This window comes from Bos grunniens, chromosome 14, assembly GCF_055505025.1.
Source record: "Bos grunniens cultivar Pamir isolate PY7600 chromosome 14, Bosgru_T2T1.0, whole genome shotgun sequence".
NCBI lineage: Eukaryota > Metazoa > Chordata > Mammalia > Artiodactyla > Bovidae > Bos > Bos grunniens.
Genome location: NC_141178.1, coordinates 80,273,458 through 80,289,031, shown reverse-complemented (window position 1 = coordinate 80,289,031; position 15,574 = coordinate 80,273,458). Strand labels below are relative to the sequence as shown.

At 52.5% G+C, this 15,574-nt stretch overlaps 1 protein-coding gene across 8 annotated transcripts in view; it reads left to right on the top strand.

Moving 5' to 3' along the window:
• The window catches only part of TRAPPC9 (trafficking protein particle complex subunit 9), a 406,815-nt gene that overhangs the window by 93,138 nt on the left and 298,103 nt on the right, over positions 1-15,574 (top strand). For all 8 annotated transcript variants that reach the window (XM_086337447.1, XM_086337441.1, XM_086337440.1 and 5 more), the window contains 2 exons: positions 6,138-6,264; positions 11,653-11,798. In XM_086337447.1, the coding sequence (XP_086193573.1) occupies positions 6,138-6,264; positions 11,653-11,798 (273 nt within the window). The remainder of the gene's footprint in view (positions 1-6,137; positions 6,265-11,652; positions 11,799-15,574) is intronic.

Sequence of the window (15,574 nt, the reverse complement as noted above, 5' to 3'; positions counted from 1 at the left end):
CTCTGTGGGTTTGACCATTCTCGGTACCTTCTGTAAGTAGAATCATAGGTATTTTTCTTTTTGTGACTGGCTATTTCCCTTATCGTATTGTCCTTAAGGCGCATTTTTGTTGGAGCACAGATCGGAATGTTCCTCCTGTATGAGGCTGAGTCATGTTCCATTTTATGTATGTAGTGCACTTTGTTTATTCGTCCATCGACAGACCCTTGTGTTGTTTCTGCTTCTGGGCGGCTGTGAACAGCGCTGCTGTGAGCATGCTGTGCGGCTGTCCGCCTGAGTCCTTTCTTCTGGGTGGGTCCCTGGAGTGGAGCTGCTGGGTCCCATAGAAACTCAAGGCTTAGCTATTTGAGGGGCCCCACACTGTTTTCCGCAGTGGCTGCTTCGTTTGGCATCCCACCAGCAGTGCATGAGGGTCCTACAGTGGTCTTCAGCGTCACTCCATCATGTTTCTCTTTATGACCCAAAGAGAAGGCAAGCAATGCCCAGAGTCATCGTTAAGGGTGTTTTCTGAGTGAATGGAGAGAAGCTGCGATGTTAGCCTGTTAGCACCACCTTGCGTGGGTGTCAGAGTGTGGTGGGGGTGCTGGGGGGCAGGTGGTCCCCTGGCCACGGTGGGAGGGGGTGAAGCGCTTGGTGATCGTTGCTGCTTAGGAAGCTGGCAGGCCACCTCCGTGTCTGTGGCTGCTTCTGAGTCCGCACAGTGAAGACGACAGAGCTGGCGCCACGTGGAGGCCCTGGAATCGATCCTGAAAGCGTCGTTCAGACTGTTTCAGGCCATGTCTGTGCTTTTCCTCTGTATTCTCCCCTCTCCCCCACCTTCCTTCATCAGTTTTCTTAACTCAGATTTGGAAGAAAAGATACACTGGCTTGGCCAAAAAGTTTTTCCATAACATGTTACCGATTTTCCATATTATGGAAAAACCAGAACGAACTTTGTGGCCAATCCAATACTTCTTTCTCTTCTCTGCCTGTTTATAGTATCATAACTGACCCAATGCACACATAGTTGTCTCGGATCATTTCTTAGGAGAGACCAGAACAATCAAAGTGTGAAGTCCCGATGTGCTGGTTTTCATGTCAGTGTTGAGTCCTGAAATGGCAAATGGCCTGTGGCCAGAAGTCTTGATGATAGTATTTTCTACTCCTGTAAGGAACAGTCTGGTTAGGTGATAACTAGGCTTGTATTAAAAATGTTCTGTTCGGATGATTTCTTCAGTTTCTCGGATGGAAAAAGCTCTCAAGCTTATCAGTTGCTCCAGTTTGGCCGACGTGATCGTTGGATGTTCTGGTTGGAGCTGAGCAAGACCCGCTGATGCTGCTGCATGCTGGCGTCGCCCAGACTCACACGCTGCACACCTGCCTCCCAGAGTGGTGGTGCTGGGGGGGCAGTCTTTGGGAGGCGACTGGTTTAGATTAGGTCAAGGGGGGGCCCTTCCTCCCTCTGTGCCCATGCACCTGAGGAAGGGCCAGGTGAGGCCGTGATGAGAAGTGGATGTCTGCAAACCAGGAACTGGCACCTTTATCTTGGGCCTCCCAGTGTCCAGAACTGTGAGAAGTAAATGTTTACTGTTCAAGTTAGGATCGATGGTGCTTTGTCACGGCAGCCAGAGTAGGCTAAGATGGTTGATTTTTAGTGACATTCATTAAGGACTTGTCACGTCCCAGTGGCCCTGTCGTGTGGGTTAGGAGGACTTTCGGATTGATCCCAGGCTTCCTCGCGGCTTGGCATGTGGAACGGAGGTGAGCAGCCACCGTGGCCTTGACTTTCTGTGTCTGCCTCAGTAACACTGGGTCTCTGTTGTCAGGCCTAATCTGTGGGGACAGGAAGACTCAGCCAACTGGGGTTGAATCTCAAATCTGTTCCTGTCTGTATGACCTGGAGCAAATCATTTCACTGCATCAAGCTCATTAAATGTTTTTACCATGAAATAATTTCAATATAGTAGTGTAAAGAACAATTAAATGAATTTCCATGTAACAGTCTCCCAGATTCAGAAGTATCAAGATTTTTATATATTTACTTCATCTCTGGGCTTCCCTGGTGGCTCAGCTGGCAAAGAATCTGCTCACAATGCAGGAGACCTCTGTTCGATCCCTGGGTTGGGAAGATCCCCTGGAGAAGGAACGGCTACCCACTCCAGTATTCTGGCCTGGAGAATTCCATGGACCGTATGGTCCATGGGGTCACAGAGTGTTGGACACGACTGAGTGACTTTCAGTTTCTTCATCTCTGACTTTTCCTATTTGTTGAATTATTTTAAAGAAAAATCCCAGAGGCATCATTCCATTTCAAACCTTCATGCTTTAGTATGCATTGCTAAAAAAAACCGGACGTTTTCTAATAGAATCACAATGTTAATGTTATACCCCAATATTAATAATTATTTTTGGTAGCATTTAACACCAATCCACAATCAAATTTCCTAGATTGTCCCTGAGTTCATTTTTATCACCTTTCAAAAGGAGATGATAATGCCCAGACCCTCCCTCCAGGGCAGGAACTTTGTTTGTGGGAGGGTGTCTCATGCCTGTTTTGGGTGGCGAGGATTTGGAGTTCTGCTGTATACGCCAGGGCCTCACCTCTGAGGGGCCTAGTGTAGGATCTGGCCCAAAGCATGTGCTCTGTGCATGGAATCATCCTAGTGATGCACGTGTTTCCTGGCGCTTTGTGCTAAGAACAGCGCTGGCCCGTGGACCGTAGCGTGGACGTGCAGGCTGCCTCAGCAGATCTGAGCTTGCTCTGTCATTCTCCATCTCTGAGGTTTCTACAGTTCTTCCCCTGGACACGAAGCCTCCTTTTCTGCCCAGCAACCGTGTGTTCATCCTCTGTTGTCAGTTGTGAAGTTTCTACAGCAGATGTCATGTGTCTCTGAGGAACCGTGTCCCGGAGGGGGCCCCACATTGCAGATGCACATGAAGTTATGTGACAGTCCGTGTTCCTGGAAGCCAGCCCCATTCTCCCTGCCGCAGCCGTGTTGCCTTACCAGTGCAGATCACTTCAGGGAGAGTTAGCTGGAAAGCTCATGAGTTAGTGGTGTCCCTGTAGCCCCTGTTCTGCTCCAGAGGCAGGTGGCTGCCCGTCTGTCATCTCTAGAGAACAATAGGATTTTCCCTGACGGAGGAGAAGGCAAATGCACGTGGCTGGAGTCATGGGCTCGGCTGGAGAGCAGGGGTCTGTAGAGACCGAGGGAAATAAGTGAACATGTGTTCACCCTTTACCTGGCTTCCACAGCCGGCCTGATACCCCACGTGGGAAATCCTGCCCAGAAGAAGTGCCCAAAAGGAGAGGCTAAGACACAGACAGGGGAGGTTCCCAGCCGGAGACCCTGCAGTGAGGCCCACGGCCGTGCACGTCCCCACTGTGTCTGTCCTGTTAACTGCAGCCAGCCAGCAGGACAGCTGGGTACCATTCCTCCTTGGGTGACTTTGCAGGAGGCATTGAGCGTCACTCTCAGGTTCATACCTGTCTTATTTCAGCAGGGCTTACTGGGAGAGCATAGCTCCACCTAATCAGGTGCCTAACCCATGAGTGCTCTGCCCAACGTAATGCAAGTTAGGTCACTTAAGTGCTCTTAGTGGGAGCCTTTTGGGAGATTCTGTTGTTCAGTTGCCAAGTCATGTCCAACTCTTTGCGACCGCATGGACTGCAGCACACCAGGCTTCCCTGTCCTTCACTCCCTCCTGGAGTCTGCTCAGACTCACTTTCATCGAGTTGGTGATGCCATCCAACTGTCTCATCCTGTCGTCCCCTTCTCCTCCTGCCCTCAGTCTTTCCCAGCATCAAGGTCTTTTCCAGTGAGTTGACTTTTCACATCAAGTGGCCAAAGTGCTGGAACTTCAGCTTCAGCATCAGTCCCTCCAGTGAATATTCAGGACTGATTTCCTTTAGGATTGACTGGTTGGTTCTCCTTGCAGTCCAAGGGACTTCTTCTGCAACACCACTGTTCAAAAGCATCAGTTCTTCATTGCTCAGCCTTCTTTATGGTCCAACTCTCACATCCATACATGACTACAGGAAAAACCATAGCTTTGACTACACGGACTTTTGTCGGTTAAGTGATGTCTCTGCTTTTTAGTACACTGTCTTGGGAGATTTACTGCCTGTAAATTGAAGATGATTTGATTGTTTAAAGAATTTTGTTTGTGCTGCAGATTGGCATTACTGTATTATATCCAGGCTGATTCTGGTTGCTTTCCTGTCTTCCTGCTCCCTAAGGAATGATGCTTAGACTCAGAAAACCCCTTAACCCACTAATACACATGCCTGAGAACTGGGCTGTCCCTTTCTGGCCGTTGTTTTGTGCAGTCTCTGGTCTGGGAGCTTGTGGCCTCCCTGTGCGGCCCCGCGCGCTCTGTGCCAGCCTCCCGTGCCCGCAGGCCCCGTGACGGTGGTCACAGTGTCAGTGTTCCTCCGCATACAGCCTTGCGTCCACCAGCCTCTGTTTGTAATCCGTTATCTCGTTTCCCTCTTGGTCATTCTGTAGATGGCAGGACAGGGCTCCCGCTCAGGTGCTCACCCCACAGACGCGGAGGAACCAGACCGAGTCCTGGAACCTGGCCTCACTGCCTGGCCCGAAGCTCCACCCCTGTGCTGTGCTCCCCTGTTCCCCCCGAGTCCTCCACCCTCCCTGCCAGCCGGGACAGGAAGCAGGCAGGCGTGGACCTCTGAGTGCAGGAGTGAGGATGCCACAGGCTGAGGGGCAAACACGGGACTTTTTTTTAATATAATTTTATTTATGTATTTCTTTACTTTTGGTTCTTCTGAGTCTTCGTTGCTGCTCAAGCTTTTCTCTAGCTGTGGCGAGTGGGGGCTACTCTCTGGTTGTGGTGTGCAGGCTTCTCTTTGCGGTGGCTTCTCTTGTTGCAGAGCAGGGCTCTTGGACTTGTGGGCTCAGTAGAGGTGGTGCCCAGGCTCTGGAGCACAGGCTCAGAAGTTGGGGTGCACAGGCTCAGTTGCTCTGAGGCATGTGGAATCTTCCCAATCCAGAAATCAAACCCATGTCCTCTGAATTGGCAGGCAGTCTCTTTACCACTGAGCCACCAGGGAAGTCCCAAACTTTGGATTTTTGACATGGCCTTGACTTCCCTGGTGGCTCAGACGGTAAAGCGTCTGTCTACAATGTGGGAGACCTGGGTTTGATCCCTGGGTCGGGAAGATCCCCTGGAGAAGGAAATGGCAATCCACTCCAGTACTGCTGCTGAGTCACTTCAGTCGTGTCCAACTCTGTGCGACCCCATAGACGGCAGCCCACCAAGATGCCCTGTCCCTGGGATTCTCCAGGCAAGAACAGGCAAGAACTATTGCCTGGAAAATCCATGGTCAGGGGAGCCTGGTAGGCTACAGTCCATTGGGTCGCAGAGTTGGACACGACTGAGCGGCTTCACTTCACTTCATTTGGGCTCAGTTTTCTCATTTGCAAAATGGGAACAGCGATGCCTGCCTTCCGAGCTACCACGGGTTTTCCAGCAGGAAGCACTCCCGAGCTCCGAGGTGTCACAGAGTCTGTGAGCTTGTGTCTGGAGCCCCTTGTGGGTGACAAGCAAACTTCCTCTATTACCTGCATCCTCCCCTCCTCCCTCCTAGTGAAAGGCATGGGGGTGAGGTGTGGAAAACCACAAAGCTTGTCTCAAAAAGCTTTACTTTTAAATAAAAATATTGATTTGTAATTATTTGCTTAAATATCTGTTATACAGATGGACTGTGCACTCCTTGGGGACAGACCCTGGCATTTTGCTTGGTACCTAGTAATTGCTGGAAAAATATTTGTTAAGTAATAAAATGTACCAATTCTCTAGTCCTGCCTGCCCACCCATCGACTTTCTTGAAATTTGATAAGGGTTTATTCTCTTGGAAAATGAAATCTCCTAGGAGATGGTAGCTTAATTTCCTTTTTATCCACAGACCCTTATGTGGAGCAGCCACCAGTGATTATTTAAACAAATTGAATAAAGCTTCTGGATTCTTTTTGTCTCTTGTGGTTGCTGCCCCTTTATTTCTGTCAGAAGATTGGACTTATTGGACTGTCAAGTATTGGGTTAAGAATTTTATTTTTGCTCAAAAAAATAGAGCAAAAAAAAATCACTTTCTCCTCCTTTTTCTTTGGTTTAATTAACCTTTATTTTTATTTTCTCATCAGAAAAAAAGGATGTGACACAGAGCCTGGAGAACTATACCTCCAAGTGTCCCGGGACCATGGAACTCCTCACCCTCCCAGACGGGCTCACGCTGCCCCCAGTGCCCTTCACCAAGCTGCCCATCGTCAGGTAGGACAAGCTGGCCGGAGCGCAGGAGGCGAGCTCGCTCCTAGCGCCTGCTTTGTTCTGAGCAGGGATGTAGATCTGCAGCAGGGTTCCCGTTTGTGGCTGCTTATGTATTTGGTTTGTTGTCTCGTGAAGTCTCAGCTGCTGCCTGTGAAGCGTGTTTCATAGATGAGAGTCAGACCAGGGCCATCACAGAACAACTGTCGCCACGTTCCTTTCCACTGGCAGAGCCACTCTGGCCTGTGTCTGCCTGGTTCCGCAGCCAAGCCATGGCCTTTCTGCATGATGGAGACAGACCAGGCCTCGTGGCACTTACCCGTGTCCGGGTGCCACTGTGCACCCCGGCACACAGGCCTCAGAGCCCCTTCACTCCCTTGCTTTGTGGGGCTCACAGGACTGTCCATGGCTGCTCTGTCTCCCAACTGGCTGCAAGCCCTTCCTTATTCCTGCGGACCCCCAGCCCCATACACCCTCATGAAAATGCTGAGCAGGCCGATTGTATGGCAGGTTTCATTTCTGTGCTCAGCTCCGCCTCCTGCTTACAGGGCCTTTCCCTCCCTTGCTCTGGCTGGCGGCATTCAGTCATCTTCCAAGATTTAGTTTAAAGATTATCTCTTCCATAAAACCTTTTCCCTGAGCCCCTCAGATAGAAATAATTACACCTTCTGGATAATTACCAATTGTTTCAGTGGCAAAGAGCAGAAAACCTAGTAGTGGATAGGAAATAAGAGGTTATTTTTTTTTTATTTATTAAGAAGTTGGAAACAGGTGGCTTCTCTGTAATGCTGTCTTTACCTCATGATGACCAATCGGCTGTTGCAGCTCCAGATGACACATCTACATCCAGGATAGGATAAAGGAAGAAGGGCCAGGGCCAGGGCACCTATCTTTTGTTTACTAGCATAGCAAAAATGATCTTGACAGACTCACAGTGGACTTCTGCCCCAGTGTCCTTGACCAGGAGTGCATCTTCTGGCCACTGCTGGTTGTAAGAGAGGTTGAGGAAATAGGGTTTAACTCTCCCCATCTCTGTAATGCAGGTGGGGAAGGGAGAAGGGGACAGAGTGGTGCTGGGTTAGCCAGCCAGGAGCATCTTCCATGTCTTCTTCCATTTCATTTATGGAATGTGATTATACACCTTCGCTCTGTCTGCAAGCTCCCTGGAGAGACCTTTGTTTTTGCAACCCTTAGGTGCTCGTGTGTGTTGAGCAAATGAACGGATCCAGCCATCAGGATTCTTTGTAAGCAGTCCTCAGAACATCTGACCCAGATTGTCTTAGGCACAGGGGGGTTTATGGCACATATACCTACAGAATCCAGGAGAGGGATTCAGGCAGGGCTGGAGCCAGGCGTCAGACAGTCTCACCAGCACCTGCCTCTTTCCCCTCTTAGCTCTGCCCTCTGCAGCCAGGCTTTAGTCTCAGGTTCTTGGTAGCATCAGGCTGGCAGCTGCGGCTCCCCATCCTGCAGTGGCTGGGAGAAGAGAAGGTGCTGCCTGTGGAAGGAAGATAAAGCTTCCTTCTCCTGGGAGCTTCCACAGACACCCCTGCTCTCCGGCACTTCTGCTGAGTCATGGACTCAGATCCGAGTCCCTGCTCCTAGTCCCACATTGGCCGTTTCCTGCAAGAGCCCTGCTTCCTTTTGATGGAGTTGAAGTTAAGATCTGGGTGCTGTGTGTGCGCCTCACTGTCGGGTTGCTGCTGCTCACGGTGGACAGAGCTGGGCAGCGTCTATTTATAGATACACGTTGTTCACCGCATGTTCATGCCCATGGTTATTTCTGCATGTCTCTGTGTACTGGAAGCTGAGTTCATACTGATACCTAAAGCTCCAATTCCACCCAGCACCTAGGGGTCCTTCTAGTATCTGTAAGCCCTTCTCAGACAGGGGAAACCTGTCTCCCATTCACCTCAATCTGGTTGCTCATTTGGTCAGTTCCCCTACTGTACTGGTTACCATGGCTACCATGTTGCCCTCCCTCCCCTGGGGAGCTCTGCCCCAGCCCCATGGGCCCCATCACCCGACTTGGGCAGCTTTGACTGTTGCCCATCTGTGCAGAGATAGCCAGGAGATTCTCAGGTATGTCTCCCCTGTAAATAAGGTTGAGGAATTGAAAACCGAGAGAAAAGGTAAGCGGAGTTGTCCCATGGCTTTCTTACCAACATATTTTCTGTCATTTTCCTAATGAGTGTCCCACCTCTACTTTGCATCATCCTTATTAGCCACAGTATCCTGAGGTATCAGCTTTTAAAATACCAAACGTTTCCAAACGGAATCCCTAAAAATAATTCTTGTTCTGAAAGCGTCATCCCTGGACTTCTGCTTTACTGTTGGCCGCTCCATAGACCAAATACAATGTTATTAGTTTCACAGCAGTTTATGCTGAATGAGTTATGCTTTAGGTCACGTACCTTGAGTGACTTTTTCTGGGTACATTTTATGGGCAGACATTTGATGCTGGACTTTGAGTTACGAATGAATGCCATGGCTGGCTTGTTGGGTTTCTTTTCTGTCTGACCATGCCCTCGGAATCCCTCTGCAGTTTTTAAAAGCCTTTCATGTGATCTGAGGTTTCTGTGCTTGAGTCGATGATTACCAGGATGACAGGTGACACCTCGTTTTTAGGTGGTGACAGCGGCACCGAGTAGAGCTATCTGTGTTGCGAGGAGATGGTGTCGTTTATCGATGAGCACGCACAGACATGAGTCCATGCTGCCGGTCCAGGTTCAGCAGGGTGCTCGCAGTGGCGCTGGGCCCGGCGCTTCGTTCCCGTGCCTCCGCCCGCGGCTGTCGTCCTTCTTGCAGGGACTCGGCTCTCTGAGCCTGTAGGCGCGTGCTGTTTTAGGGAGGGAGGAGCAGGGCTCTTGTGCGCCTGCCGTGTGTCGGGTGTTGTCACAGGTGCTTTGTCTTGTTGTTTGGTCGTTCAGTCGTGTCCAGCTCTTTGCAACCCCATGGACTGTAGCCCACCAGGCTCCTCTGTCTCTGGGATTTCCCAGGAGTGAGTTGCCATGCATATCAACTCAGTTTTCAGAGTGAAGGTTTGAAGGTCTCTGCTTTAGACCACTCTCCCTTCTCTGCCCGAGTTTGGAATCAGCAGAAAGAAACATCTGTCTCAGGTGGACGGTGGAGCCCGTGCCCAGTGTGACTCAGGGCTGCCCAGATGTTCCCCAGCCTCTGGCAGAGCCCTAGGGCCGGCCCCATCCCGTCGCGCCAAGAGCCAGGCAGAATCCCTGCTCTCGCTCGGCAGGCAGGCCGCAGAAGGGCCTGAGCGGCGCACACGCTGGTTCTCCTGCCAGATCTGCCCTCTCCCTTAGGAGGGGTGAGGGGAGGGTGAGGTTGGGACCCTACCCTAGGCTGTCCCTCCTCCAGGAAGCATGGAGCCCGGGGGCACGTCCACGGGACCTCCTGGACAGCGTCGTCAGGTACTGATCATCTTTCCTATTTTGGGTGAGAGGCTGGAGATCTGGGGTGAAGCCCTCCTTGCTGTTGCCCAGCTGGTGGGTCCTTCACTGCGCTCAGGTCTGTGGCTCTTGCAGGCGTGTCCCCCCCGGGGTGGATGCAGTGGGTGTGAGACGCTCATTGGTCGTGGCACCTCGGCCAGCGTGAGGACTTGCACAGCACAGCACAGCCGGGTTTTTTGTGCACAGAGGGCTGGGATTTGCCGCTGTTGGTGATAAACTGCTTAGCCTTGAGGATACGGCTTTGAAAGATTTGGAAGCTGAGTTGGAAATCCAGCTTTTGGGAGTTTATTCATTCAACATTCACTGAGAGGTCCGCATTGGTGTGTTGCACCAGCACTGGACTCGAGACAAATGAGGCCCTGGGTGCCCCGTCCTCGGAAAGCTCACGGCCGAACAAACAGAAAACTGAGCGATTCTGATCCTGTACAAGAAAAGCACGCGGGAGGGGCTTGCAAAGGCGAGGAGGCAGAGAAAGTGCAGGATAGAGGCCTTTCTTGAAGAGCTGAGGCGGGTGAGCACCGCCTCTGCCTCGGGTCGTGGTGGGAACAGGTGAGGATCACATGTGTGACCTGGCCCTCCCCAGGGCCAGGCTCAGGAGCCGTCGGTGATGGCCGGAGCGGTGGGGGTGCTCGTGTGCAGGACAGGGTCACAGTGGAGGCCGGGAGAGCTGAGAAAGGCGTGATGTTGTGGATTCTCTGAGGCAGTCTCTAGTTTATAGACACACACACACACAGACATATATACGTAGTCAGCACAGATTAGCCTGTGCCGTGGCAGAAACATGGCCCCTAGAATCTCAGAGAGATCAGCCCTCAGCACGGCCCAGGTTGACGTCTCCTTCTCGTGGTGTCTGATGCAGATCGGGCAGGTAGCTTTCCAGGGTGGCTGACCTCCCTGAGGTCACTCAGCGATCCGGGCGCGTCCGTCTGCTCGTGTCCGGCCCCCAGGACTGCCTTGAGGAGGAGGCAGGGCGCCCCTGGGAGTGCTTTGTCTCCCAGGGACCCGCGTGGCTTCCCCTCCCGACCCTCCAGCCTTTCCTCCTGCAGAGGGGCTGTGGGTGGGGAGGGGCTCAGGGCCCCCCAACCTTCTGACCCACCCTCTCCCCTCACCGTGCCTTCAATCTCGCTGTCTTGCCCCCTGTCCCTCCAAAGGGCGGCCAGTGTGCCGGAACTGCAGGACGTGCTGTGTCCTCCTGGCCCGTTTCCAGCTGTGGGCGTCGGTCAACATGCTTCCTCTCCCCTGTGTCGGTTTCCTAGTTGAGGACTTGGAGGTGATGGTGATAGCACCGTGGCTCGGGAGGCGGAGGAGGTTTAGTTGGGATGGCGCGTGGGCAGCAGTGGGCACGGGCCTGAGGTCTGGCTCTGTGGACCGTGGGCCTTCAGTCCAGGCTGACTGGCATCACTAGCAGACATCCACAGCTGGAAAAGCAGTTTAGTGAGGCGCAGACCGCGCAAATGCAGAACCGGACGCGCACGTAAGCAGAGCCGACGGGGCTGCCGCCCTTCGCCCGAGGAAGGAAGGAGGGAGCAGCTTCTGCAGAGCAGTGGGTGTGGACCCGCCGCGCCTCCCTGAATCCTCTCAGCGGTTCGTGTGACAGCCCAGGAGCCTGAGCGCAGGGAAGGCAGGCCCGTGGCTGGTGGGTGCCGCCGTCCCAGTGGAGTCCCAGACAGTCCCGGGAGAGAGGACGTCTGTGGGCCGAGGGCCAGGCTCCGTCTGCCCACAGACGTCCTCTCTCCCGGGACTGTCTGGGGCTGGGGGGCGAGTTGTGCTGCCTTCTCTGCCGTGTCCTGCAAAGCTGAGTGCTTTTCCTCCCCTCAGTGTATCTGCTGTTTGATTTATTGTCCGTGTAACACCAGATATTTGGTCGTATTTATGCTGAAGCCAAGCTAACAAGGCAGTTGAAGTATTTTTGTTCCCTTTGAAATAACAGGCGTGTGAAACTGCTGGACCTTCCTGCCAGCCTCCGGCCACAGAAGATGAAGAGCTCGCTGGGCCCAAGCGTGTCGGCCAAGAGCCCCTTCATCTACTCCCCGATCATCGCCCACAGCCGCGGGGAGGAGCGCAGCAAGAAGATAGGTAGGCGGGCCGCCGGGCTTCCGGGCTGTGTTCAGCCACCCGACCCTGGGGGCTTGTCTGGACTTGAGATCGTGAGACTTGATGTGGTTCACGTGAGCCCGTGGGATATACCCTTACTCAGGTGTATTCCGCTTGCTGGCTTTGTCTGACCACTGCCTATAGGTCTGCCTTTTTAGTATCTGTTTCATAAAAGGAGGTTTTGTGAAAGTTCTAGAAGCCAGAAGACCTCTGTTATTCAAGACTTAGGTCAATTACAAAGGAGAGGTACTTGGAGATCAGGGTGATTTTCCAAGCCTGGAGTGACTTCTGAATCATCCACGGAGATTAAAGGTCGTCTTTGTTCAGGACTGAATGGGCATAAGGGCGTCCCATCACTGTCCCGTTTGAAGGCTGGCAGTGCTCGTTTTGTGTCTCGCTGACGGTCGTCGCCTCTCCTGAGAGGCCTGGCGGCTCTGCAGGGCGCCGTGGCCTTGTGTCTTGGGGGTGGGTGGGGCGGGGCAACTCACTGCTGAGGATCCTCACGGGCTTCTCTGTGCACTCAGCCTCCTGCCGTGTCCCAGGACATGGCCCCCCCTCTCTTTACTGTCCCCGTGACCCCCAGAGCTCTCCTGTGCCACCCCGTGCCTCCGTGCCCTCCCCCAAGCTGGCCGTGCCGCAGGCCTCATTCCTCACCGCTCCCCCTCCTCGGACCCTGCGCACTTGGGGATTGTGGTGCCTGCGAGTCGCAGTGACAAAGCTGCAGGGCTGAGAGGCGGGTCACTGGTTGGTCATTGCAGACTCTGTCCGAGAAGTTTCAGTGGAAGACCCGCAAAGCTTGTGCAACTCAGTGCTGGCTTCTCCTCTGTCTTCCTTTCTTCTTCTTTTTACACCCTGGCGTCCTGGCTTCTCGAGGCTCTTCTCTGCAGGGAGGCTCTTCTCTGCAGGGTGCAGCAGTCCGAGTGCGCTCACCCACCACTCACATCCGGAGCTGACCCTGCCCGCCGCACGCTGTCTGCCTTTCCGCTCACCTCCTCCCACCTTTCTGCCCCTGCTCTGTGGCCCCAGCCACACGACCACTCGCTGTTTTTTGAATGTGACCCCTTGTTCCAGTCTCAGGGCTCTGCTCTGGGTGAGTGACTGACTGCAGCAGTCTCCTGGCTCTTAGGGGAGCAGGGCCCCACCCAGCAGGCACTTGTGGTGTGAATATGAATCTTTGATGTTCTAGTTCTAGTCTGTGATTCCGAGAGACAGCTCTGGCCTCCTGACTGCTCCTCTGCCCTGGAGAAGATGCCAGAGAGGCTGGGAGCAGGGGGTGGGTGGACCTCGTGGTTGAGCAGTGGCGGAGCTGGTCCTGGGCATCTCCCGCACATGCCAGCGAGCAGTGCCCATCTGCCAGGGGACGCCCCCTTTGATCTCTTGGAGATGGGGGGCTTGGGTCCTGTTCACATCAGAGTCTCAGGGGTCTCTCAATGGTGGGGAGGCCACTTTCCAGGCCCCTTCCCCCGGGTGGACCTGGGCCCATCATTACAGAGTTAACAAGGTTTGTCTCCTGGACATTGTAGGAGTCTCTGGCTGTTCTTTTTGGGTCTCGTTCAGTTCAGTTCAGTCACTTAGTCGTGTCCAACTCTTTGTGACCCCATGGACTGCAGTACGCCAGGCTTCCCTGTCCATCACCAACTCCCAGAGCCTACTCAAACTCACGTCCATCGAATCAGTCATGCTATCCAACCATCTTAGCCTCTGTCGTCCCCTTCTCGTCCTGCCTTCAGTCTTCCCCAGCATCAGGGTCTTTTCGAATGAGTCAGTTGGCCACACTGTGGCCAAAGTATTGGCATTTCAGCTTCAGCATCAGTCCCTCCAATCAACACCCAGAACTGATCTCCTTTAGGATGGACTGGTTGGATCTACTTGCAGTCCAAGGGACTCTCAAGAGTCTTATCCAACACCACAGTTCAAAAGCATCAATTCTTTGGTGTTCAGCTTTCTTTAGGGTCCATCTCTCACATCCATACATGACCACTGGAAAAACCATAGCCTTGACTAGATGGACCTTTGTTGACAAAGTAATGTCCCTGCTTTTTAATATGTTGTCTAGGTTGCTCATAGCTTTTCTTCCAAGGAGCAAGCGTCTTTTAATTTCATGGCTGCAGTCACCATGTGCAGTGATTTTGGAGCCCCCAAAAATAAAGTCTCTCACTGTTTCCACTGTTTCTCCATCTATTTGCCATGAAGTGATGGGCCAGATGCCATGATCTTAGTTTTCTGAATGTTGAGTTTTAAGCCAGACTTTTAACTCTTCTCTTTCACTTTCATCAAGAGGCTCTTCAGTTCCTTTTGCTTTCTTCCATAAGGGTGGTGCCATCTGTATATCTGAGGTTATTGATATTGGGTCTCATTAGGGTTGATGGTAAGTTTTCTCTCTAAAGGACGTTTTAGGAAACTTTTACCCATTTTGTGTACAGAAGCTTCTTAAGGTGATCTGGGGGACTGGAGACATGAGACTCCTTCTGAGGACCAGCAGCATGATCTGTGGGGCCTCATGCAGAAGGAAGATGTGGGGCCCCTTTGTTCAAACATTAGGAAGACTCTGGAGACAGAGAAGGCCCTAAACAGAACGTGGGCCCCCCTGAGTCGGGCGCCATATGGCTGCTAGGTCCCAGCCCTCGAAGCTGGCGTTTCCTCCTTTCCTCTCTAATCTTTAGAAACTGCTGAGGCTTCCTTTTATGAAAAGAGTACTCTGTACTTGCTGCAGAGGGTTTTCACCTCATCCAGTGATGCAGGTGTCGTGTTCCCAATTTATCGATGAGAAAATTAAGATTGAGTGAATGTACATTGCTGCCCTAGGTCGGGAAGGAAGTGGCAGAGCTCAGGCTTTGTCCATGGTTTATGACTCAAAGCCCAGAGATATTTTCCTTTATTTATTTTTTATTTTTTTGGCCACACTGCGTGGCTTATGGGATCTCAGTTCCCCGACCAGGGATTGAACCCACACCCCTGGCAGTGAACTGTGGAGTCCTAACCACTGGACTGCCAGGGAATTCCCAGGGATTTCCTGGGAATTTTCCAGGAAAAAAAAAAAGTTTTTCCTTGAAGACAGTGAGAAGTTACTCTGAGCTGGGGATAAATTCAGTCGACGATGCAGGATTTTTTCCTGGATATAACAGAAACTTCAGCCAAAATGCATGTTATTTGTTGGAGACCCATGGGTAGGAAAGTGTAATTTATATTCCGTGGCTTCTAATACCTTTCTGGCAATTGACTCAGCAGCAAGTACCTGCCTGCATGTTTGAAGAATCACATGTCTTTAACCCAAAATCCCCATCTCTATAAATGAATCTCTGTCTGTAACTGGGGGGAGTTATCACAGTGAGGACACAGAGTATTAGAGGGGAAGAAACCCTGGGGGCCGCTCCTGGGACCATTTTCCGCGCTAACGTGGAGTAATTTACCAGTCTTTCCATCTAAACTCCACGTGCAGTGATGGCTGCGCACCTCCTGAGCGTGAGCACAGAGAGGTGACAGGTTTTGTGCCAGGACTTGGCATGGCCGGGCTTCGTGCCCAAGGTTGGCAGCTGCCTGGGAGGATGGACAGGCGGGAGCCGTCCCATGGCCTCGGTCAGTTGCCTGGCCTCCCCGGGCTGCAGTTGCGCTCTCTGCGGGGAGGGGGCGCTAGAAGCCCACTGCACGGCCTCCTCAGGGGTTGAGGGAGCCGCTAACACCACAGCATCCAGTGCTGTTCACTCAAGGCTCTGAGCAGCGTCGTGTGCGCTGTCCAAGGTGCTGGGGGTACAGTGAGA